The sequence below is a fragment of the Callorhinchus milii genome, unplaced genomic scaffold, assembly GCF_018977255.1.
Source record: "Callorhinchus milii isolate IMCB2004 unplaced genomic scaffold, IMCB_Cmil_1.0 Scaffold4, whole genome shotgun sequence".
Taxonomy (NCBI): domain Eukaryota; kingdom Metazoa; phylum Chordata; class Chondrichthyes; order Chimaeriformes; family Callorhinchidae; genus Callorhinchus; species Callorhinchus milii.
Genome location: NW_024704745.1, coordinates 51,828,564 through 51,851,870, shown reverse-complemented (window position 1 = coordinate 51,851,870; position 23,307 = coordinate 51,828,564). Strand labels below are relative to the sequence as shown.

The following is a 23,307-nucleotide window of genomic DNA, read 5'->3' as shown; positions in this document are numbered from 1 at the left end:
TTGCATGTGACCAAACAGTGAAAGCCTTGTACCACAAGTTGTTCAAATGGAGGCCTCAGCATGAGTAAGAGACATCAGTAACTGTCAATTGTCAGTATTAAGTAATGCAGGTCACCTCCATGTACTCACAAATTCATACTCTTAAAAATTTAGGGATGTACAATAAATAGTTGTGAGGCTCAGATACAAATGATGATGATCTGGTATTCATTTATTCACTATTTCTCAGTGAAACGTCATAGTCAGTGGGGAAGAATTAGGGGCCAGCAAAAAAGGAGCAGTAAAATGACGCCAAAGGATTTCAAAAAGTATGGAAGTAGAAGGCCTTTTGGCCCATTTGAACTCATCCTTCCAGTGTACCATTTTATTTTCATTAAACCATCTTCTACACTGCCTGACATTAATTGTTTCTGTCACTCTACTCTTCAAATACTTAGACAATTTTATTTTTCTTTGTCACATTTTCGCCTCCTCTCCTGAAGGTGTTTAACTCCTTTTGCTTTTAATAGGATATGGTTTCATAGAAGCTGATCATCTTCCAGGTACCTCACCCCCTCCTGGCCATTGTTCATTTGCGATAGGTGGTTATTCAACCACAAAGTGCTTTACAGCCAAGCTCAGTCGTGTCCTCACTTGACATCCACACAGGCACACGTTATAGCAAGGGCTTCTGAATAGTGGGATCCCAGTGGAATTGAAGTTACTTCCAGCACTCCAACTATTCCCTAGGTAAGATTATCTAATTTAGCACAGACCAGGAATCTGCCCTCCCACTTGTCTGATCTTTTGGGCTAGTACTCTCCAGGTAGTACCATTATCTAACAACAACAACAAGATTCCATTTATAAAGCGCCTTTCACGTCAGGAGGACGTCCCAAGGCGCTGCACAGTTGGGTCATGACCCGAGCAGGGGGGAAATGGTCAGGGTGAGGGGAGGGAAGGGAGGGAGCGAGGAGGGGGGAAATGGTCAGGGTGAGGGAAGGGAGGGAGCAAGGAGGGGGAAATGGTCAGGGTGAGGGGAGGGAAGGGAGGGAGCGAGGAGGGGGAAGAGAGTCGAGAGGGGAGCTGAAGGCACTGTCAAATAGGGCTCTCATAGAAGTACATCAAACTAAACTCAGCATCAGAATATTAATGGACTCTTTCCAACATATTGGAGACAAATTAAAACTAATCCCTTTAAACTCACTTTTAAGAAACATTTTAAAACACCAAAAAATGTTACTTATCTATTGTTACTTTGAAATGCTTACAATCTCTTAATAGCACTTGGGTAGTAATAACAACAACAACTTGCATTTACATAGCGCCCTTCACTCGAGGTAGTGTCCCAAAGCACTTCACAGTGACAACGAGCCAGGGGAGAGGGGGGTGTGACGTGACCGTAAGCACAATCAAAACGAAAGGTCTTTAAGAGGGATTTGAAGGTGGGGAGGGAAGGGGCAAGACAGAGGTAATGAGGGACAGAGTTTCAGGGCATAGTGGCTGAAAGCACGGCCACCAATGGTGGAGAGGAGGGGATGAGGGACAAACGGGAGGCCGGAGACAGCTGAGCGGAGGCAGCGGATGGTGGAGTGGGGAGGTAATCAGGTAGGATAGTAGGGAGGTGCGAGGGAATTAAGAGATTTGAAAACGAGTGAAAGGAACTTGAAATCAATCAATTCGGTAATTGGGAGACAGTGGAGCCTGGCAAGGACTGGTGTGATGTTGGTACAGAGTTTTGTGCTGGTGAGTATATGGGCAGGGGAGTTTTGGATTAATTGAATCTTGTGTATGGTGGAGCTGGGGAGACCAGTGAGTAGTACACTGTTTAATCTGTACAATGCACAGTGCAATGGCAAGTCTATGTTTGATTTCAGGTACAACTATTACACATATTGTAATATGTCTAGATGGAATTAAAAAATTGCTGTAGAAAGGTGCCTCAGCTGAAATACCTCAACACATTTTCTTGTTTAAAGGATAATAAAAAGGAAATGTGTAGAACCTACTCCCTGACCAGTTGCTCTAGCAACAAAGTATGAGCTAATGTTCATCATAAACCCAGTACAGTACAGGTTTTCTGCTGACAAGGAGCAACATTAACGCTGTGTTTAGTTCCAGGAGTAAGTTTGCTCTCTTCCAGCAAAGTTGAATGTAAAGCTGGGGTTATACTGCCCTCTCCACATTGCAATCAATCAGACCAAAAGGCAAGTGGTTCACAATTAAACTTGCTACAAAGTGCAGTATAAGTTAGATAAAGACAGAGTTAGATTAGCAACGTAAAAATTATTTTGCATTGGAGATTGTAAAAATTCCATCAATGAACTATGAATGAAATATAAAAAGTAGATTATTTACTATATCTTTTAATTTCAAAAAGTGGTCTTTGTTTAGTTTTCTTTATTTATCTATCTTCTTCTATCTTCTTTTATTATCTATACTAGTAAAACGACAATGTCTGTCTGCGCTTCAAGAAGGATCTCAATAACCAATTGACATAAAGACATGAATTGTACCTCACCGAAAAGCTCTTGCACCTGAGAGTGACATGGGCATATTTGTATTCGGGTAGCTCCTGTTGTTCATGAGTTATTTTCAGTTTTTGTTATTAGCTACAGTTAATGGTGGTGGCCGTCGAGTCAAAATGGCACTGTGGCAACATGCGTCACAGAGCACCTACATATGTACACACCCACTGGTGGCCGCGCCGGCTGACCGTGGCGCTGTTGGATCGTGCATCACAGAGCACGCACATAGCCAAGTGGTGGAAACAAAATAAAGAACACAGACAAAGCTAAGCCATAGCAACAACAAGAAAATTATATGTTTAAAGCGCTGGGTCCTCCCACTGAGTCTTCCGAAAAGGTTTCCTCGCAGATGACTATAAATAAAGATGAAACGTCTGTTTGTGTGTCAATCTACATTCCATATTGGACCCTTTGGTTGCAAGCGTAGCTGCAATGGGTACAGCTAGTATATAAAATGAGACCTTTTAAGTACTCATTTAAGCACATGTATAGAAAATAGTAAGTATAAGAGGAAAGCTTTGCACAAGGTTCGTAGCATAGCACATGAAATCTCAACTCTTTTTATGGAATATGAGAGAACATTACAAAACATAGGAAAACACTGTTCCGAAACCTGTAAAAAATGATTTGGTAATGCCTGTATGCATTGGATTTTAGTTCAGAATTTTCAAGGCTTTGTGGTCTACCGTTCTGTTTCAGTTGCCAATTGTAGACCAGGTGCTTCCCCACAGGAGAGAGAGAAAAGGGGGAAAGAAGAACTACTTTAGGCGTGTTCCTGTGCAATACTTTTTAAATACATTTACATCAACATTGGCAGAGACCCAAGAGTAGGTTGCTTCCTTTCTCCCAATCCAAGGAAGTACCTTCATAACAGATAATCTGACAATTATATGTTTAAATCTGTTTCCGTTTGGATACTTCAAGTTTGTCCAAAGCAACTAAATCTTACTGCTGTCATTTCTAAACTTTTTTGCTGGATTTATTACCAATGAATAAAACCATAACTATCTAATTTTACTTATTACATTGACTAGACTAAGTTTTAGTAAACTCCTCTTGCCAGCCCATTGTTCATTTCCTCAGCTGGAATTCATTAAATAACTTATGGGTCATTTCCAGCTTTTCCATTTACCTGTGACCTTTGGAAGACTTACTGTTTCATGTGCCTTCAGACACCCATTCATGGCCTGTTCCATGACTGGGTGTCTGAAGCCTTGGGACATCCTCCCGACGTGAAAGGCGCCTTGGGATGTCCTCATAATGTGAAAGGTGCTATACAAATGTAATTTGTTGTTGTTGTGCAGCTATGAGATGTCAGAATCAAGTCAACCTTTGCCAGTTTCGGCAGTGATCTGTTACCTGAAACAGGTGGATACACAGTACTCCAGGTCACTGCTGTTGACAAATCAGCCACAATCTGCTCATCATTCATTGTGACTTGTAGGAGCAGACAGGTCACGGGGGGTGTTCTGCCTACTGTTAACCCCTGCAAGGCAAAGCTCTAATGGGTAGGGTGTTTCTAGCTGAACAGGTAAATGGAAAGCTTACCAAGCAGTGCTCTCAATGGTATGAGGATCTTAGCTGATTAGACTCCAGCAGTACCCCAACACACACTGAAGTACCTAAGCCTTGGCTCTTGGCAATCTGCACCTAATATTCTCCGCAATTAGGTAAGCAGGATGCATCCTTCCAAAGAGCATGCGTATTCCATTCCAGGCGTGGGAATTTTCATCTGTAAGTTGCATGCATGGAAATCTGTGATTTGGAAATTCTTAAGCATGATGATGGATTTCCGTATATAATCGGACACCTAACTGACCGAACAAAAAGGTAGATGGTAATCAATCTGAAGTGGCACGATTTAGAAATGAAGGTTGGGAAACCAAGAAGCAGACTCACATCCTATTATTCTATGGTGCAGAAGAGTGATTTTGAGAAAGACGTTAGTTTTCCCTTCAACAAAAAAGTTAGTCAATTACACTCCTGTAATCAGGTAAGTTAATGAACACATACTGGGAGAAAAGGTTGGAAAAGGCAAGTGATCAAATTATTATAATAATTGTTTCAGGTTGATATAGCCCTATACTGTTAAAGTCTCAAAGCGCTTTGCAGGAAATTTGCGGCAGGTCTAATTGTAGTGACTGTGTATGTATAAGCAAATATAACAGCCAACTTGTGGACAGCAAGGTCCCATTAACAACCATGAGGTGAATTTATCTGGAGCACTGTTATAATAATAATAATCCTTGCATTTGATATATCACCTTATCACGCCTTTGAGACGTACAGTTTGTGAGCAAAACTGTTGGCCAAGATACCAGGACAAATTCCCTTCTGTTTTCAAATAGTGTTACAGGATTCTTAATCTTCACTTGAATGGGCAACCTCAGATTAATGTCCATTCAAAAGACAGCACCTCTGACAATGCAGGGCTCCCCCAGCACAGCAGTGAAGAGTTATCTTAGGTTCTGAATTTATTACTCTAAAATTAGGCTTGAACTCACCATCTTCTGATCCAGAGACCAAGTAAAAGATACCAAGTTAGGTTGGGTAGACAAAAAAAAAATAGACAGGCAAATGCTTTATAACCAAGAAACATTTTGAAAGAATGGGCCAAAAGAAAATCTGTTGAGCCAATGGAAAGAAACAAATATTTCACTAATTGTCAGCCAAAAATTTGTTCTCTCTGCCTTTCTGAATTGCTCATGCATACTTCTCATAGAGCAAAGATTACTCATTGGGAAATATTCCAGTGTGAGCTCAGCTCTGTTGTTCATCAGAAGTACCTTTCATTGCTAAAGTTTACTTATACGTACATGTGCAAATGACATGTTTCTGACATTCAGAATTCAACTTTTGTAGATTGAAACAGGAATTATTTTATTTCCAGAGTTTACAAATGATTTTTCTGTAAATCCCACACCATGTGGTTTACTTTGTGATATCTGTTAGTAATTCTGAAAAGGCTGTGTTTTCACAGTGAAAGTGATTGGGGTAGTTCATTTTGTTCATTATTATGACATGCATAGTGGTGATTTAATCACTTGCTGCTTTTGGCAAGTCTTGAAATGATTGTAATGAAAAGGTTTCCAGTATTAAGTTTGTGCTAAAATTGAGATTGCTATGAATGGGTATTACAGCGATTGTCAAAACAATCCTTGTAGGTACAATTAGTTTCTTCTGTAGAGGAGTGTCACTGTTGTGTTTCTTTCCTTTCCCTCCTAACACTAACCTGGCAATATAATCTTAAATGTAACAGCACTTAAACAGCTCGGGAGTATTTTCAGTTTGCAGGGAATATACCAGACACTGGCCTCTACCACTTTCACATGCTATTTGTGAAGATGTATAATAATAATAATAATAATTCTTGCATTTTATATAGCGCTTTTCACGTCGGGAGGACGTCCCAAAGCGCTTCACAGAAGACACTGTAAAGTGAATTGACTGTATATTTGTGGGCGAACGCGGCAGCCAATTGCGCACAGCAATGTCCTACAAACAGTCGTAGATTGAAAATGACCAATTTATTATTGTTTTTGGTATGGATTGTAAAAGTTTTTTGTGAGTGGCCTTTCTGCATAGAATCATAGAAACTTACAGCACAGAAGGAGACCATTTGGCCCATTGTGCCTGTGCCAGCGCCGGCTCTATTGATGAATTCTTTCCCCTTATTTGCACCTCAAATTTCACCTACTCCAAAATCTCTTAGAAAACTAGACCCATCACCAGGTGGTCTTCATGCTGTAAATATATTACAGTATTTTATTGGGAAACAAATCAGAATAAATTCTTCATAGATGACACTTTTTGAATTAAGCATTAACCCAGCGGTGTCCAACCCATTGCCCACATGTGGCCATTTTGCTTTTCAGATGTGGCCACTTCCACACTGATGAATCAACGCACTTGCATTTCATCTAAGAAACAGAATATAGACCAGAAAAGCCCTTGCTTTGTGTGATCCGATGTGCGTGTGTTCTGTACATGTGATAGTGTTGTTTATTGTCATTATCATGCATACATCATATGAGTGGCACATACTCTACTTGATCCATGCTCCTGTTTGGCTGGATGCGCTTGAACCTAATAGACAAAACTGTTTCTTTCTCTAATGGCAATCAGTCACTTACTGTTGCTAATTTGCAGTGCTAAAAGAGCATATACTGTGCATAAAATGTGCAAAATAATATGTAGGTATATATGTACGATGTTCTGTATGTATTGTATCTAAGCCAAGACCTTTTTATTATATAAATGACCATTTCTGCCTCTCAGTGGCCACAATTAGGACCACTTGACAATTTGGGTTGGTCAGCATTAACCTTTAAACCAATATTTTTATTGCATTTAATTGAAAAATGTTCATTTTCATTTTAATCCCCAAATGGTTTAATGCATACTCGCAAAGGCCTTGTTGCTTTCCAAGTGGCCGGGTGGTGGTAATGTAGTATAATAATAATGCTGTAATAATAATCTTTGCATTTGGTATAGCACCTCTTAAATCAGGAGGACATCCCAAAGCGCTTCACAGGATTTACTGTGAAGTGAAGTGACCTTGCATTTGTGGGCAAACCTGGCAGCCGTTGGACACAGGAATGTCCCACAAACAGCCTTAAAGTGAATGACTAATTCAGTGAATGAGAATTGTTGGCCAGGATACGGAAAGAAAGTAGGGTAAATGGGACTTTGGCTTTACATCTAATCTGAAGAACAGCACCTCCAATAATACAATGCATCCTGGCATTGCAATGGAGTGTTATTTTAGATTATGTAAATTCAAGTCCTGATGTGGGGCTTGAACTCACAACTTTCTGACCCAGAGACAAGAGTGTTACCACTGACACACTATAACCATGTGGTATTGTCCTTCAGATTTCTGTCACTGTTTGGAAGTACTTCACCTCCCTCAGTCCCAATTGAAGAAATTGCAGCTGTACCCACATTCAGTCACAACCAACTGTCAAGTTTCAACCTAAATCAAGAGGAAAGTATATTTTTTAGGAATATTGGCTGCCGCATTTTGCCCACAAAATATATAGTCAATTCACTTTACAGTGTATTCTGTGAAGTGTTATGTCAAATGTAAGGATTATTATTATTATTGTCCTTAATTTGGAGATCTTAAAACTATCTTAAAAGATGGGTGGTTCTACATATTTGGATCATGAACTGATTATACCAGAACTCTCTCTCTTTCACCTTTCCCTTAAAAAAATGTGTAAATGATCAGTTCCTGTTGTAGCGACCTTTCAGCTCTGATATATTTGTTCATTTTATGTGAGAATGAATGACACAAAATCTGGAAGGTCAGGACATATATCCAGAGAAGAAGTCTGACAAATTGCTTTCCCAGACTTTCTCTGGATATATGCCGACCTTCCAAGTTTTGGAAATTGGGGAATCAGTTATAATTAACCAACAGACTAGCTCGAACCTTCGTTAGATTTTTGTGATAACCCCTTGCCAAAAAACAGTAGTGGAAACATGAAAAAGCTCCATATTTTGGATCCTTTTATCATAGTGAAGAATCATCTATAGCTGTGTTATCCAATTTGTCGATTCCCCTTATTGGCTCAATCAGATCTTCTCTTAACCTCCATCTGATCAATCATCACTGGACACCTTCCAAGGCCAGTATATCCTTCTGATGTTTGCCCAACAGTTATCCTCATGCTGTACACCCTACACCCTGTACAACTGTAGTGGCACTTCCTTGGTTTTATGTTCTAAACTCCTTATTATACAATCCAGAATCCCATTAGCTTTTTTTAGTGTGTTCAACTCCTAGTTAACTGCATGCCCCTTATCTGCTAGTGCAGTTATCCGCATTGGGGTGCAATATATTCAAGTGTGTGATTTTTTTTCTGACCAGGATGAGGTGGAGTGATCTAATACAAGTAAATACAGAATTAGAGAGTGATGTAAACATACAGAGACAGTTGGAGAGAGGAAACACAACACACAGCCATGATAGCAACACTGTTTCTATATTAAAAGGAGCAGGGACTAATTAGTGAATATATTAGGCTTGCAACTGTAGTTTTTTTTGACATTTTATAAGCGAGAATGATAATAATCTTTGCATTTGATATAGCGCCTTATTGTGTCATTGAGACATCTCACAGCACTTCACAGTAGTATTTACCAGCTGACATTACTACTGTAAAAGGTATTAAATCACAGTAAAGAGGATTGACTGTGTATTTTGTGGGAGAAATTATTAGTTGCATAGAAATTTGTTAAACAAGTATTATATCTTTCTAGCCAATATCCCTCTCTCATCCATATTCACAGAACAGTTGGAGAGAGGAAAAGCAACACACAGCCGTGATAGCAACACTGTTTCCATACTCACTAAGGAGCAGGGACTAATTAGTGAGTCGGAGGCCCCCATGGAGTCCTGTAGCCCAGTGGTTAGAGCGCTCACCTCACAAGCGAGAGACCTGGGTTTGATTCCGGGCAGGGCAAAACCTTGTGCAAGCTTCCTTACTCCACACACCTGATAATAATCCTTCAAGAAGAAAAAAAACAAAAAACAGTAATAATTTGGTCACTCAATCCACGACTGTTTGTGGGACACTCCTGTGCGCAATTGGCTGCCACGTTTCGCCCGCAAATATACAGTCAATTCACTTTACAATATATTCTATGAAGCGCTTTGAGACGTCTCGAAGATGTGAAAAAGCACTATATCAAATGCAAGGAATATTATTTATTATAACAGGTTCAATTTGGTTTATTTCTCTCATTGCTATTTATGGGGCACTGCTGGCACATATTAGCTGCCAGGTTTGCCCACATAACTGTAGCCATTACATTGTGGGAAGTGTCATGAAATACTTCAATGTGACAAGGTGCTATTTCAATTGTGAGTTCTGTATTTTGAATTGCTACCTTGACATATTTCTACCATTGAGTGACAATTGTATACTCATCTCCCTTCCATTTTTGAAAAAAAACTTGTTTCTGGCATCCCGCAAGGAACAAACAGAATAGTAACAGGCACACAAGGATTAAAATGAATCTCGTCTAATTTCAGGTTCCTTTTGTAGAAATGGTTATTCTTACCTGGTACACAACAGGCCCCATCATCAGCCTCTTGCTGAATAGATTGAGACTGATGACTCAATATGTACAGTAAACTCCTGATAACTCGTCACTCTGCAGGAAAAGGGCTCAGTAATGAGTGATCCGAATTGGAGAGTTAGACATATGTAGAAATACATTAATAAATGCAGCAGAGATATTGACCTCATGATCACTTAAGTGATAGTGACAAGTTAAACCAGGGTTGAGTTATCAGGAGTTTATTGTATTTTTTTAAAAAGGCTTTACTTTACTAAATGGATCAATACTTCTACTGCAAAGTGTTCATTCAGATATTGCCGTTAAGAAACTAATTTTCCTGTGGTTTTAAGTTGTGTATATAATGGGGATTGATTTGTTTATGCTAAAATTATTCTCTCTGCAAAGAGATTTTGTTCTTTGGGCTGTTAGATTGCCAGCTGGCATTACTACTTCCCTCTTCTAATGTAAACTACTTAAAACCTTCCTGTGGCATTATCATGACATCCTGGTCATTTATACTGTAAAACACATCACCAAAATCTCATATAGAGCCCCTTGGCTTTCACTATGTTTACACATGAACAGCAAATTCAGTTAGAAGCATTTGCATTTGAAATACATTTCCTACTTTGTGGTTCTGCTTGAAGCCTCAGGATGATAGATTGCTCAGCAGGCATCTGAATGCTTGCTCCCATGTACTCACAGGTGTTCCAGTGAGTTGCTGCTACTGGCACCAGCACAATTATACACGATATGGTTATCTGTTCTTGAAAACCACTTAACAAATAATGTGAAATCTGTCAACGGATTTGCACATGTTGCATGCTACTATGGAAGGTGATCTTAGAGATATTTTTAATTACCAAATCGTTCACTCGTAGCAGATGTGATGTTTCTTTATTTTAATGTTCATCTACAATAGTTTTGCAACTGTTTGTGTGGTTTCTCAACCATAAGCTAGTTGTAAATTGCCAATGTCACTTTTATATTGTGGTTCCACAGGCCCAAATTGCAATGCCAAACTGAGATGGTGCCATATTTTGAGTTTTCAAGCACACTTCTGGGGGGCACTTGTTACAAAACATCATTTAATGCATACGCAAGTTTCTGATCTCATTGCAAGTCATTTGAAATGTAAGAACTGGACACAGGAAGAAAAGTTGTTAAAACATTTATCTATGCAACCTCCATTGCCCAAATAATGGCAACTGAGGCTGAGAGACCTGCCCACAAATGAGGCAGCTTTGCTCTCTTCTTTTTTTCCAGTTTCAACTTTTGCTGTTCAAATTCCAAGAGATTTCAAAAATAAATTTCTTCACACATCCACCAAATCTAACTTTCATCATATTAATTACATGATGGCATCAGATGTCTGTTCATTCTCAAGAATGAGACAAATGATCAGTTGTGGAATTATATTAAACATGCTTTAGCAGAAAAACAGTTTAATCTAATAAATACTATATAGTATTATACTATACACACTGAGGGAGCACTACATTGGCAGAGTTGCTGTTTTTCAGATGAGATAGTAAACTAAATTTAAGCCTGCCTATTCAGGCTGAGCATTAAAGATCCCATTGCAAATTCAAAAAGAGAAGGGTTCCTTCTGGTATCCTGGCCAACAATTTGCCTGATAAAACTGGTGATTCACTTGTGGCTATTTGTGGGCCTACACTGCACAATAAAATCCTGTGCTAAGTATTTTAACGTGATTACGGGCAATATGAAAAGGATTATTATTATTAATCCATCGTACTTCACCTACTTCAAATTATTCCCAAAAAATCTTGCATAAAGTTTTGTAATTGGGTTAGGCGGCACTTGTTGGAGAGATCCGCTAGCATTATGGTTAGAGCACTCGCCTCGCAAGTGAGAGAACCTACAATATTAGGCAAGTTTCTTACAACAACAACAACAAGATTACATTTGTATAGCGCCTTTCACGTTGGGAGGACGTCCCAAGGTTACTCTTAATCCACACGCCTCTCTTTACCTAGCAGTAAGTAGGAACCTGGTTGTTGATTGCCGAATCGCTTTTCCGGGATTAATAATTCCTTTAAAAAANTTGGATCGCTGAATCCACGAGTGTTTGTGGGATACTGCTGTGTGCAATTGGCTGCCACGTTTCACCCATTAAATATACAGTCAATTCACTTTACAATATATCCTGTGAAGTGCTTTGAGACGTCTCAAAGACATGATAAGGTGCTATATCAAGGTGAAGGTCCTAATTTGATAAAATATTCTTTTAGTGGGAGCATGTATTATTATTGAGTAACTGCTGTTTGCAACAGTAAAAAATACTCACCTAACTAATCAACTTGAGATGCTGGAAGCAAATAAAATATTCTTGACACTGATGAAGTGCAGCAGTAAAAATGTAGTGTGCAATGTTTTGGAAATACTTAATGCATTTTTCAAGATGCAGTATTACGTAGGATATTGTGTGGCTCTTTTGTCCAGTCAAAGCATAAATATGCCCACACCATTGCCTTCTGTCAATTGAAAAAGAAAGTAAATATGAAAGTTAGAGGCTGAAGCTAGCATATCTTTCAACCCTTTTTTAGTGCCATTCTGAATTCATTGCATTTCTGCAAATACAGTAAATCCTGAAGCAGTTGGGGGATCCAGTAACAGTTTGTACCACATTTATTAACGTAACACGATGTGAATCATGTTTTTATGTCATGTTTGCGATTTATGAAGTGAGGTTTTGTGCTGTGTAGGACGATTCTCCGTCACATGGATTAGAGTGGTGAACCTCTCTGACTGTGCCGAATTGATGAATGTGAAATAGCTCAAGAATGACTTCACAGAACAGCACCAAATGTTGTAGACAAGAGAGTTCTGCAGACATATCTTGTTCCTTTTCAAAGATTGGTCAAATAAAAAGCAATATGTAATGTAAAGAGGGCACCTTGACTGTAAAACTAAACAGAGTAGAAGATTGTCATTTAAGTATTAGTTTGGAAAGCACTAGACTTTTGGAGTTTATGGGCTCTATTAATATTTATTGTGATGAAGTTGCAAAAGTTAGTGACACAAATAGAGGTGTTAAATCTCCAAGCACGCCTAATAAAATAAATCAGAATTTGATTTCACAAGAATCTGACTTTAGGAGTGAAAAATGATGATCAGCTAAACACAACATAAATGAGCTGGTAGAAAACCCAAAAGGCTACTTGAGTTACAGATTAGAACAGGTGATCTCCAAATAGACATCAATGTAAACTAATAAAAATTGTATATCTACTCTTTAAGGACGTTCTGTACAATTCAGGCCTTATTTAGCTAAAGCTGTTTCCTACCGTGCATACCGTTATTGTGCACTGTATTGTAAGTTTGAAAGATGTTCAATAAACAGCTTAAACAGAGAACCATTATACTGTATTTGAATGACTGCAAATGACTTGCAATTCAATGCTGGTGTCAATCACAAAGATGAACAATCCTGCTATAGTACTTTTATCCCCATATGAACGTCAGTGATAAAACTGCAGCATTTACTTAAAGCTATAAAGTTAAGTAAACCCCGCAATTTAAAGTTTAAGTAAACCCTGCAATTTTATCACTGAACTGACAGGCTCAGATTCCAATTCAGAGTAGCAGTGTTCTCAGTTTTTCTATTCACCTGAGCAAAGGGAAAGGAAAATACTGGGCTGGACTGAGCACTATTCAAACTGTTAAGGATTAAAACATAAAATAAGTCTTAAAAAGAGTACGCTTCTGTTGGGAAATAAAAATGTAGTTTTTTTTAAGTAGAGAGCCCATTTCCTAAAAAATTGTGAAAAAGCACCAAACTCGGACAAAATGGAAAGGAGCACTCCATTTGAAACTCTAAGGCTAAGTAGAGGTTAAAAATACATGTATCCAGGGCTTGCAATTCCAATTGTTATGTAGCGATCACTATTACAGGTAAACATTTGGCAGGTGGAAATAAAAGGCTAAACGTGCATTTTCCCCACTAAAATACCAAAGGTATCAACTGGAGTCATTGTTTCAGTAGTAACACCATTAATATCTCCATATTATGAAATTGCTCTGCTTTTTCTCTCTATGCGCGCACATTCCCAACATACAGTACCGTAGTTCTTCTAAATTCTATATTTTAATTCTGTGAAATTTACAATGAAAGTATTTTCATTTTTAATTTTGCTGAAATTAGGTGTTGTGTGGGTGCCTCGAGGGTCTGCTGGAACGTCACCTGTTCCTAGTATACGTTAAAGCAGTGGTGCCGCCCCCCCCCACCCCCCGATCTTGGAAGAGTGCCCCCTCCTCTGAGCTAATTTTGCCTCTTCCCCCATCTTACATAATCCCCAGAAATCATGTTCAAGCAGTATTGTGCATTGTTTAGTCTAAATCTGGAGTCCTGCCTACAATTCTGGTCAGCATGACCCAAGGGAACTACCCTTGAAGCAGTGCAGAGGAAAGTGATAATGCTGAGCCTCAATGCTGGGGGAATTAGCTATGAGAAATCAAAGTAAGATATACAGTTTCATCCTTGGAAAGTGTCTTTACATAGATATATAATGCTAAATGGAATGGAGAAAGTAAATGGAGAGCAACACTTTCAGATATGTTAAAGCAGCAGGACAAGCTTTTGAAGAGCAATTTTAGGGCAGATACCAGGAAACATTTCTTTATGCAGTTGATAATCAACAGCTGGAACAAGTTACCAGGAAAGATGATAGCAGCCGGAACACTGCTAATTTAAGAAACAGCTTGATGTTGTAATTGGAAGAAAGTAGTTGGATATTCTGAAAGGATCAAATCAAATGGCCCGGAGGTCCTTCTTTATCCGATCTGTATTTTGCTTATGGCCTTGTGAAGTGTACATTAGCCTCTACACAGCTCAATTTCTGCATATAAAATGAGTTCAGTTCTACTTTTAAGTCTTCTTCCAATTTAGCCCAAATTTATGTGACTTCCTGTTTTAAGAGACTGGGTTATTAAGATTAGTTTAGTACTGATTATAATCAGTAAAGATTGAATGGTGGCCTGGTGTACTGCCAAAATCTCCTGTTTACTCTGATGCTAACTCACACTAGCAGGTTTTGTACTGTCATTTTGGAGCCAACTTTCTGAAAACAGAGTAACATCAACAAGTTACTGATCCTTGGATTTTCTTTACAGGTATTCATGCTTTGAATTGTCTGCAGGATCATTGTGTGCATCTTTGAGAAAAAAGAGATTTCTGCTATATAACGTAACTAATATCAGGATTATAACAATACTGTCATAGGCTCCTTTGGTAAATAGGCTTAGTCAGTGCATCAGATCCTTTGTCTGTCTGAAAATAAGTGTAGAACATTATATTTGTCAACTGGGTAACTTCGATTCTGTTCTTAGATTTTCTCTAAACTTGACCAGGCTTAGCTTTGCTTCCAGGCTGGCCGCAGACTGTACCTGTATACATTTAAATGTCCATAAATATTGACTTGTGACATCTGCCCTAGTCCATTTGAACTTTATCAAATTTCACCTAAGTGTACACTATTTCCTCTTTCAGACACCAAACTGTTAGAATTGGCACGGTAGCAATATTCTGTTTTTAATTGCAGGGTTATTAAATTTGTCTTATTTAAATGCCATAAGTATCCATAAAGTTGTTGTTTAAATACAGCAGTGTGGAAGCATTAAAATCGTAAGAATGAGGCCTAAAATGCAATTGTGTCCTATTCCTTGCATATCTGTGGCTACTGTCTTTTCAGGTCAATTTGCTTTGTTTTAAATGGTGACCACCACCATTTGTATTGACTCTTTATGTAGATGGGAAATCTGAAAAGTCTTTCTATACAGTTAATAATTTGCTTTAAGCAGTGTCCAAGGTCTTGAAGGTTAGAACTGGGTCTAATGTGTGCTGACCACATATAAGGCCTTCATACAAATAATATACAATCACAGGTTTACAGCAGTTCATCAATCATTCTAATGACCCTGTCAAAATACAGATAGCTGAAAAAAAACATGTTTGCATTTTGAAAGAAAGCATCTTTTTGTAACTATCTTATAAGCAGAGACTGTATAATGAAATAGGGCTGTCTGTATACATGTGTGAAATTACAATCATTCGAGGATCATTTTCCTAACTGTCTACCTTACGAACAGTTAATATTCAAACATAATAAATAAAGTAAGATGTTTGTGTTGGGAGCTGGTGTTAAATTACCACAGTCATAATTTGAATAAATCTTTATTAAAACTGTTTTACAGATGCATCAAATAGTTATGTTTGAACAGTTTCAGATAAAATTATACAAATTAGTTAATGGTGTTGAAACAAGTACTCAAACGGAAAAACTGCAGCGTAAATGGTTGTGAGCTCTGGGAATGGTGCCTTAAGACTTGTAGTGCATTTCATGCAGGGAATCCAATATATCATGCCGATTCATCTGATCTCAATTCTGAAACGTTTTTAGGTTGGAGCAGAATTCTAACGAGTTGGCATGATATACATGGGATTCCCTACACAAGGCGCACTTTGCATCTCAAGACCATTTTTCAGGCACTCAGTTTTTTCTGTTACTGCACTTTTTCAACTCGACTGTATTAAGTGTCTTGACTGACATAGCCAGCTGATTATCAAGCTGCCAAATCCTAGTCTCATCTACCAGCCAAGTTACGTCAATAGGGATCAGCCCCAAATACAGTCGAAGAGGAGGGCCTTGAGACGTGTTGTTCGTCAGGATAACCCTACTGAATCTTTCTGCAAAACAATACAAATGTTTTACTGACCCCAAGTGGTAACATTAGATCAGGGGAAATATGTGTATGTGGCTGTTTTGATCAATCTACATCTTCATGCTTGTAGAAATTAACAGCAATAACCAAGTACATGTCTCCCTGTTTGTACAATACAGAGTGATAATGTTTAAAAGGTAAACATAAAAGCTTGTTTTCTACCAGTGTTGGGCAAATTTCATACTCCAATATTTCCCATGCCTCTAGTATTCAACTGATCTTATTTTCAAAAAATAATGATTTGAAAAGTAGCAGCAAATGACAAATGATGCAGTTGGAGGTGGAAAAACAAACCAAGGATTTTTGGTAACCATTTTTATGAAAGGTTTAGTATAGTTGGGGTACAGTCTCATGGGTATCAGCAGCTCTCCTTTACCTCACCCAAGTCATCATTCTTCATTTGTGAGGCTGGCTGGTGAGTGCCAGCAGGCCCTGGAGGGCATCACAGCTTTGCTTTGGCTAAATTAACAAAATCAGCACATTCTGAGAATCGGTTGTGTACAATACAATACAAAATACAATACAAAATTACATTTGCATAGTGCCTTTCATGTCAGAAGGACATCCCAAGTCGCTGGACAGTCAGGGATGTGGACCCCAGCAGGAAGTGGGATGGGAGGTGGATAAAGAAGGAGGAAGGGTAGGAGGCTGGCCAAAGGCACAGTCGAAAAGGAGGGCCTTGAGACATGTTCTGTAGGAGGCAAGGGTGGGAGCGAGGCGAGGGGGATGTGGGATGGAGTGTGGTCTCATAGCCTGACTAGCACTGCAACTCACAGTGCCTTTGGAGACGGAATCACTAATTGGACAACAATGCTTTAGTTAATCTTACTGCTGGATGGAATATTGGGATAACAGTTTCTGTTCTCCACTTCCCTGGTGCAGACTGGATTTACAGTATTAATATAATAACCAAAACCTCATATATGCTTTTCTCATTTCCTTGAGGATTCTGTGTTCTGTATCATCCTATCCAGCTGCTTTTAGACATTTATTGCTTTCGATTTTGTCATAATAGATTTACTATCCTTTACATCTGTTGTGTGTTCTTAAGCCAAAATTATTACATCAGGAATCTGTCTATGACTTTCATTCATGTAGATATGATGTGAAGAATTCCCTCACCATACCTGTTATTTTCCAACAATGCTACCCATCTTTTCATTTATAGGATCGTGGTTATTGACATTTCATCAACTAGTTATATACCAAAAAAATCGCTCTTGCTGCTACCCACTATCCATTTTTCTGTCATATTCCTTTCGATACTCAGTTATCCTGTATTGACTGTTTACAGCTTCTAATAATTATTATTTAAGAGTTTTTCTATTTAATCAGCTTTATCATTAGTCTTTTGATCTCTTTACTGTAATCTTGGTATTGAAATATATTTCCGTTCCATAGATCTTGAAGTTTTGTTTGTTTTTAGTTCTGCATCCCACTATTTTTTGCTAATTTTCTCCCCTCTTATTCCATTTTCTTTGAAGACATTGGACGTTTGTGCTGCGTTGTGAAGCCATAGATAGTGGCTGCTTGTTGGCATCTTGCACATGTGTTTTTTCCTCAATAGTGAATCTAGACGGTGAAGGTCGATTGGTTTTTTGACCCTGAAAGACATCACAGCAAGGCCCAATTTTGTCTTCACTTGATGTCCATACACACTTTCTAGAAGGGGGTCACTGGATACCAATTTGGAGTTGGACCTCTAGCTGATTTCACTCTTTCCCCTTTCCCTCCCCATACAGGAGCTATTCCGGTTAATTCTTATGCCCCAGCTTAAACATAGAATTTGAACCTGTGATTCTATTTGTATGGATTAAGCCTTTTTTTTTTGGTCAGCCAGGTGTCTTGAAACATGCTGAAACCCATCACCATTTTAAGACTATTCAAGCCAAACAAGGTCCCAAGCATCCCATGTACACATGGACATTCCTGTATATTGGAATGAAATGGACACTCTGACCCTGGAAAGACATATCCAGCTTACCTCATTCCAGAGAGTATTAGTTCTAGGTTGGCAAGAGCCAAGGCTTGGGGTCCCCAGAGTGTGTATCTGGGTGAATATCCTCCTTGGTGGGGGGGGGAGGTAAGAATGGTCTTCTTGGAGCTGAACTGGCTCCGAGGTGGCATGTCTGGCAACGGAATCCTCACACACAGCTCCTGCAAATCTGCGCCTAATGCTTTCCAGAATTAAGAAAGCAGGATGTGTCCTTCCAGGGAGAGAGTGCGTATTCCATTCCAACAATCTATCTCTGAAATTTCCATGTGTAGGTGGGATGCATTGAATTTTCAGTTTGGTTTGGATACTCTTAAGCATGGTGATGGGTTTCCACATGTGTCAGACACCCAAAAATATCTAACCAGCTAAAACCACATAGCTTGCCATTGAGAGCACGTTCTGGCAAGCTTTTTCACTTCTTGTCCAACTCAGATCACCCTACCAGTTAGAACTTTGGCTTGCAAGGGTAAAAGAAGCTGAGTGGGAAGAATCCCTGCCCCCAGTGACTGGTCTGCCCCTCAAAGTCCTACAGATAAGCCAGGCTGGCTGAGCTGTCATCAACAGTACCCCGGAGTACTACAGATCCACCCCACCTGGCCCTGGAACTAGAGAGGGTTAACTCGATTCTGACATACCATTGGTAAGCATGTCACCTTGGACGCAGTTCAGCTTATCTCTTACCTGGAGGTGCGGAGCTTGAGCAGCAGCTACTTCCCTTTCTGCGTACCAATCAGGCTGGATTTTAAGTCCAGGATATATGAACTTGTGTTTACTCGACTCCAAGTAACGTCTTTATGCAGCTGTTGTCCCAAGCCTCAGAGTTTCCTCATCAGCTATCTGATGGATATTTGCATAGTGGAGGACCTTTACAAAATAACTTGTGACATGCCAGCCACCTTGATGTTCTCTAGGTCCATGTCTAATGTTGCATACCAGACTTACTCAGCACCTGCTGCCTAAGTCTACAGCAGGCAGGGCCTTTAACCATTGGACAATCAGTGGAGTGCTTTTGCATCTCACTTATTTATATCTAGAGCTCTTCTCTTATTTCCAAAGTTTGCAGAGCTGTAATTTTTGGGTGATTCCTCTGTTTTATGTTGTCAATTCCAACTGATACATTCAGATCTGTGGGCTAAAGAATTTCCAGGGGAAACGACACAGCTCCTGTAGCTTCCCTTGAGCTATGTTTCAGTAGATTAGAAAGGCCAAAGATGTAAAGGTCAGAGTAAGTGGGAAGATGGATGTGTCACATTCAGGTCAGGATTATGTTCAGAGATGTGTTCAGCCAAGTAGTTACCCAATCTGAGAAGGGAAGGGAATTTTCATTTGCTGCCTGAGATCATGTTATATTTGGCAGAAATGGCAAAAGCTCAAGGCAGAATTATCATATTACAATTCCTTGCAGCCTCTTCAATTGACCTAAACAATTTACTGTTGCTCGGTTTACTTTTGGCAGGCAGTTAATAGCTGTTGCACTAGTTTCTTGTTGCTGTTATCTTTACTGATTTCCTTTTCCTCTCCCCCCCCCCCCACACAATTTCTGTCAACTCCCCTTTTCTTCCAACTATTGTGATTAAATGCAGTTTTCTATCTAGTTTAGTGTTTATGCTGCACATCGTTTCATCTTACTGTCTATTGAAGTTAGCTTTTTAAAAGACAAGATGATGGATATAAACTAGACAAGTTTGTTCTGTTTTTGTTTAGAGAAGAGACGCTTGATAAGGTTAGTATAAATAAGGTATTCCCACTTGTTAGAGAGTCTGTAATCAGGGGGATATGAGTATAAGCTGGCGACTTGGGGATCTAAAAGAGAATTTAGGAGGAACTACTTCATGCACAGGGGAGTGAGAATGTAGAACATTTTGCTCATAGCTGTGGTTGAAGCGGATAGTATAGATGAATTTAAGAGTAAGCTAAATATACACAAGTGAGAAAGGAATAGAAGGGTATGGGAAGGAATAAGGAGTGGATGGAGACTCGTGGAGTATAAACATTGGCATGTACTGGTTGAGCCGAATGGCCTATTTCTGTAAACAGTCTATGAAACTCTTATCTAGAAGGCTTGATTCTCTGTAGAAGTAATTTTGTGGAAGACTTTGACTTTGCTCTTGACATATTTACTGTGCTGTAATAATAGCTGTATTTTGTGACTTCATTACAAGGTAGGCTCCCTTGTGTACCATCGTGAAATAGTGGGAAAGAGTGATCACAACTCTATTATAATCATAATGGGTCAGAAAAGATGTCTTACCAAGAATTGAATTGCACGAGGAAGAGGGAGGCTGAAATGTGGGAGGACTGTTTTAAATGATGCAGTCATTGGATCTGCATGTGTGTCGTTAAGTGTTGCTTTACATCTCAAGTCAAATAAGTGCTGGATTCAGAAATAATCCATCCTAAACAAATCGTTAAAATTCAATCTGCCCGTGCAGTACAGAGGAGAGCTTCATTGCTCTCCCCTTATAGATATTTAATTAAACATTATACAGTTGCTAATGTTTACGTTAAAAGAAAGATGGTGATTTTAAATTGTATGTGGAAAAATACACATCTGGTTCTACTTTTAGTGGCCATCTAAAGAGGGAGTCTTCAACCATTTCTATGCGAATGGTCATGAAATCTGCTCAAAATACAGCTCAACACCAGAAAGCACTTTCTGTGTCAAATGCCAATTTCAGCTTGTGGGATATGTTGATGAATATTGTGTCAACTGTACTACACTTAGTATATGTAAACAGCAATTTTAGGAAAAGGAAATGGGTGTGTTAACTTTTGTTTACTGTTTGTATCTCTTCATGCCTTATTTTGAAGTGTTTTTCCTCCCCAGTTATATGACAAGATCAACACAAAGTCATCGCCACAGATTAGAAATCCACCAAGTGATGCTGTACAGAGGGCTAAAGAGGTATGTAGCTCCTCATTCATGTTACCATTCCTCTTCTAAATTCATTACCCTTTAAGCATGTCAATGAGATGTTTCTATTACACAATGGTCATCTCAAGCTTGTGCTTTCTGAAAGATATGAAGCCCAGCCTGACAGGTATATATTGGCTCTTTTAAGTGTGAAGAATGATACACGCAAAAGAAGGGGGAACTACTAAGAATGGCACAGTGTATAACAGCTTTGCTTACATACCTCTGAGTGGCCTGACTTCATTGTGCATATGGAGAAATAACATTGCACATGTAGTTGTTCCCTTATAGGGCCCTCAGTATATCCTGCCTGAAGTGATGTGTCATTGAAGGCCAAGTCGATTCTCAGAACTCCATTAACTTCATTTCTCTTTGGTTCCTTCCGGCCCTAGAAACCATCAGGTATGTGGCGTTATTGTGTTTGAAACTTGATGGCACCGCTGTTAGAGGTCAGGAGAGACCTCTGACCAGTTATATTAATAATAACAATCGTTGCATTTGATATAGCGCTTTTCATGTCTTCTAGACATCTCAAAGCCCTTCACAGAGTATGCTTTAAAGTGAATTAACCGTATATTTGTGGGCGAAACGCGGCAGCCAATTGCACACAGCAGTGTCCGACAAATAGTCGTGGATTGAAAATTACCAATTTATTATTGTTTTTTGTTTTGGAGGGATTATTATTAGGTATGTGGAGTAAGGAAACTTTCCCAAGGTTTCACCCTGCCTGGAATTGAACCCAGGTGTCTCGCTTGCAAGGCGAGTGCTCTAATCACTGAACTACAGGACTCCACAGTTGACTCTAGGCCACAAAGTAAGATCTGAAAGAAAACTACGGCTCTTTTTCAAAGCACTGATGGCTTCAATCACGACTCAACAAATCGCCTAAATGAGACATGACTTGGTTTTGAATAGTTATTGGATGAAATTTACATTGCCTTTTGTAGAGGATCAAAAACTTACACCCCATTCCATCAACGACTCCTTCGTTCACTTGGCTCCATTCAGTCTTCTACATGTCTCTCGTCCCCTCCATTCCAATTGAATGTCAACAAGACCGAGACCCGCCCGATTGGCTCCCATCAGCGTCTCCACACCTCAGACACTGGCAGCATCACCATCCACGGATGCACACTCCACCTTACTAAGCCAGTCCGGACCCTTGGCATTTTGTTTGACCATCAACTATCCTTTCTACACCTCATCCGTGCCATGACCCGCTCTGCCTTCCCCCACCTCCACAACATCCCCTCAAGCCACCAAAACCCTGATCCATGCATTTATTACATCTAAGCTCAACAACAGCAACTCCCTGCTTGTTGGCCTTCCCAACTCTTCCCTCCACAAGCTGCAGATGATCCAGAACTCTGCAGCTTGTGTCCTCTCCCGCACCAGGCTCTGTCACCCTATCACCCCCATCCTCGCCCGGCTCCATGGCTCCCCATCCCCCAGAGGATAGAGTTCAAAATCCTCGTCCTTGCCTGCAAAGTCCTCCATGACCTTGTTCCTTCCTATCTCTTTGACCTGCTAACGTCATATTAACCTGTCCAGTCCCTCTGCTCAGCATGCTCTGGCCTGCTCCTCGACCCCCGCCAGGCCCGCCCCACCTCGGCAGTTGGGTCTTCAGTCTTTCTGCCCCCACCCTTTGAAACTCCATCCTACAGTTGATTCACCTAGCTCCCTCTCTTGCCTGCTTCAAGGCATGTCTCAAGACCCTCCTCTTCACCTACATCTTCGGCCACCCTCCTAGCCCTATTCTCCCTACTCTCCACCCCTCCTGATCCAAACGCCCTGCTCAGGTCCAGCGCCCTGGGACGTCTTCCTGATGTGATAGGTACAATACAAATGTAATGTGTTGGTGTTGTTCCATCATCGATGGGTATGCTTTCAACCACAACTTCCAAAACTTTGGAATTCTCTGCCTAAATCCCTCCACCATACCCCCTCCTTACCCATGTTCAGATGTAGTCCAAGACACTGCCCGTGTGAAGTTATTGTTGCATCATCTGGCTCGAACAACATAAGAGTGATTCATGATAGCTTGTGAGTTAAAATCTGACTCTTTTCCAACTTTG

The 23,307-nt window shown here is 39.7% G+C and overlaps 1 protein-coding gene across 4 annotated transcripts in view; it reads left to right on the top strand.

Moving 5' to 3' along the window:
* caska (calcium/calmodulin-dependent serine protein kinase a) overlaps window positions 1–23,307 on the top strand; it is a 301,664-nt gene that overhangs the window by 242,428 nt on the left and 35,929 nt on the right. For all 4 annotated transcript variants that reach the window (XM_007901662.2, XM_007901648.2, XM_007901656.2 and 1 more), the window contains exon 12: window positions 21,146–21,223. In XM_007901662.2, the coding sequence (XP_007899853.1) occupies window positions 21,146–21,223 (78 nt within the window). The remainder of the gene's footprint in view (window positions 1–21,145; window positions 21,224–23,307) is intronic.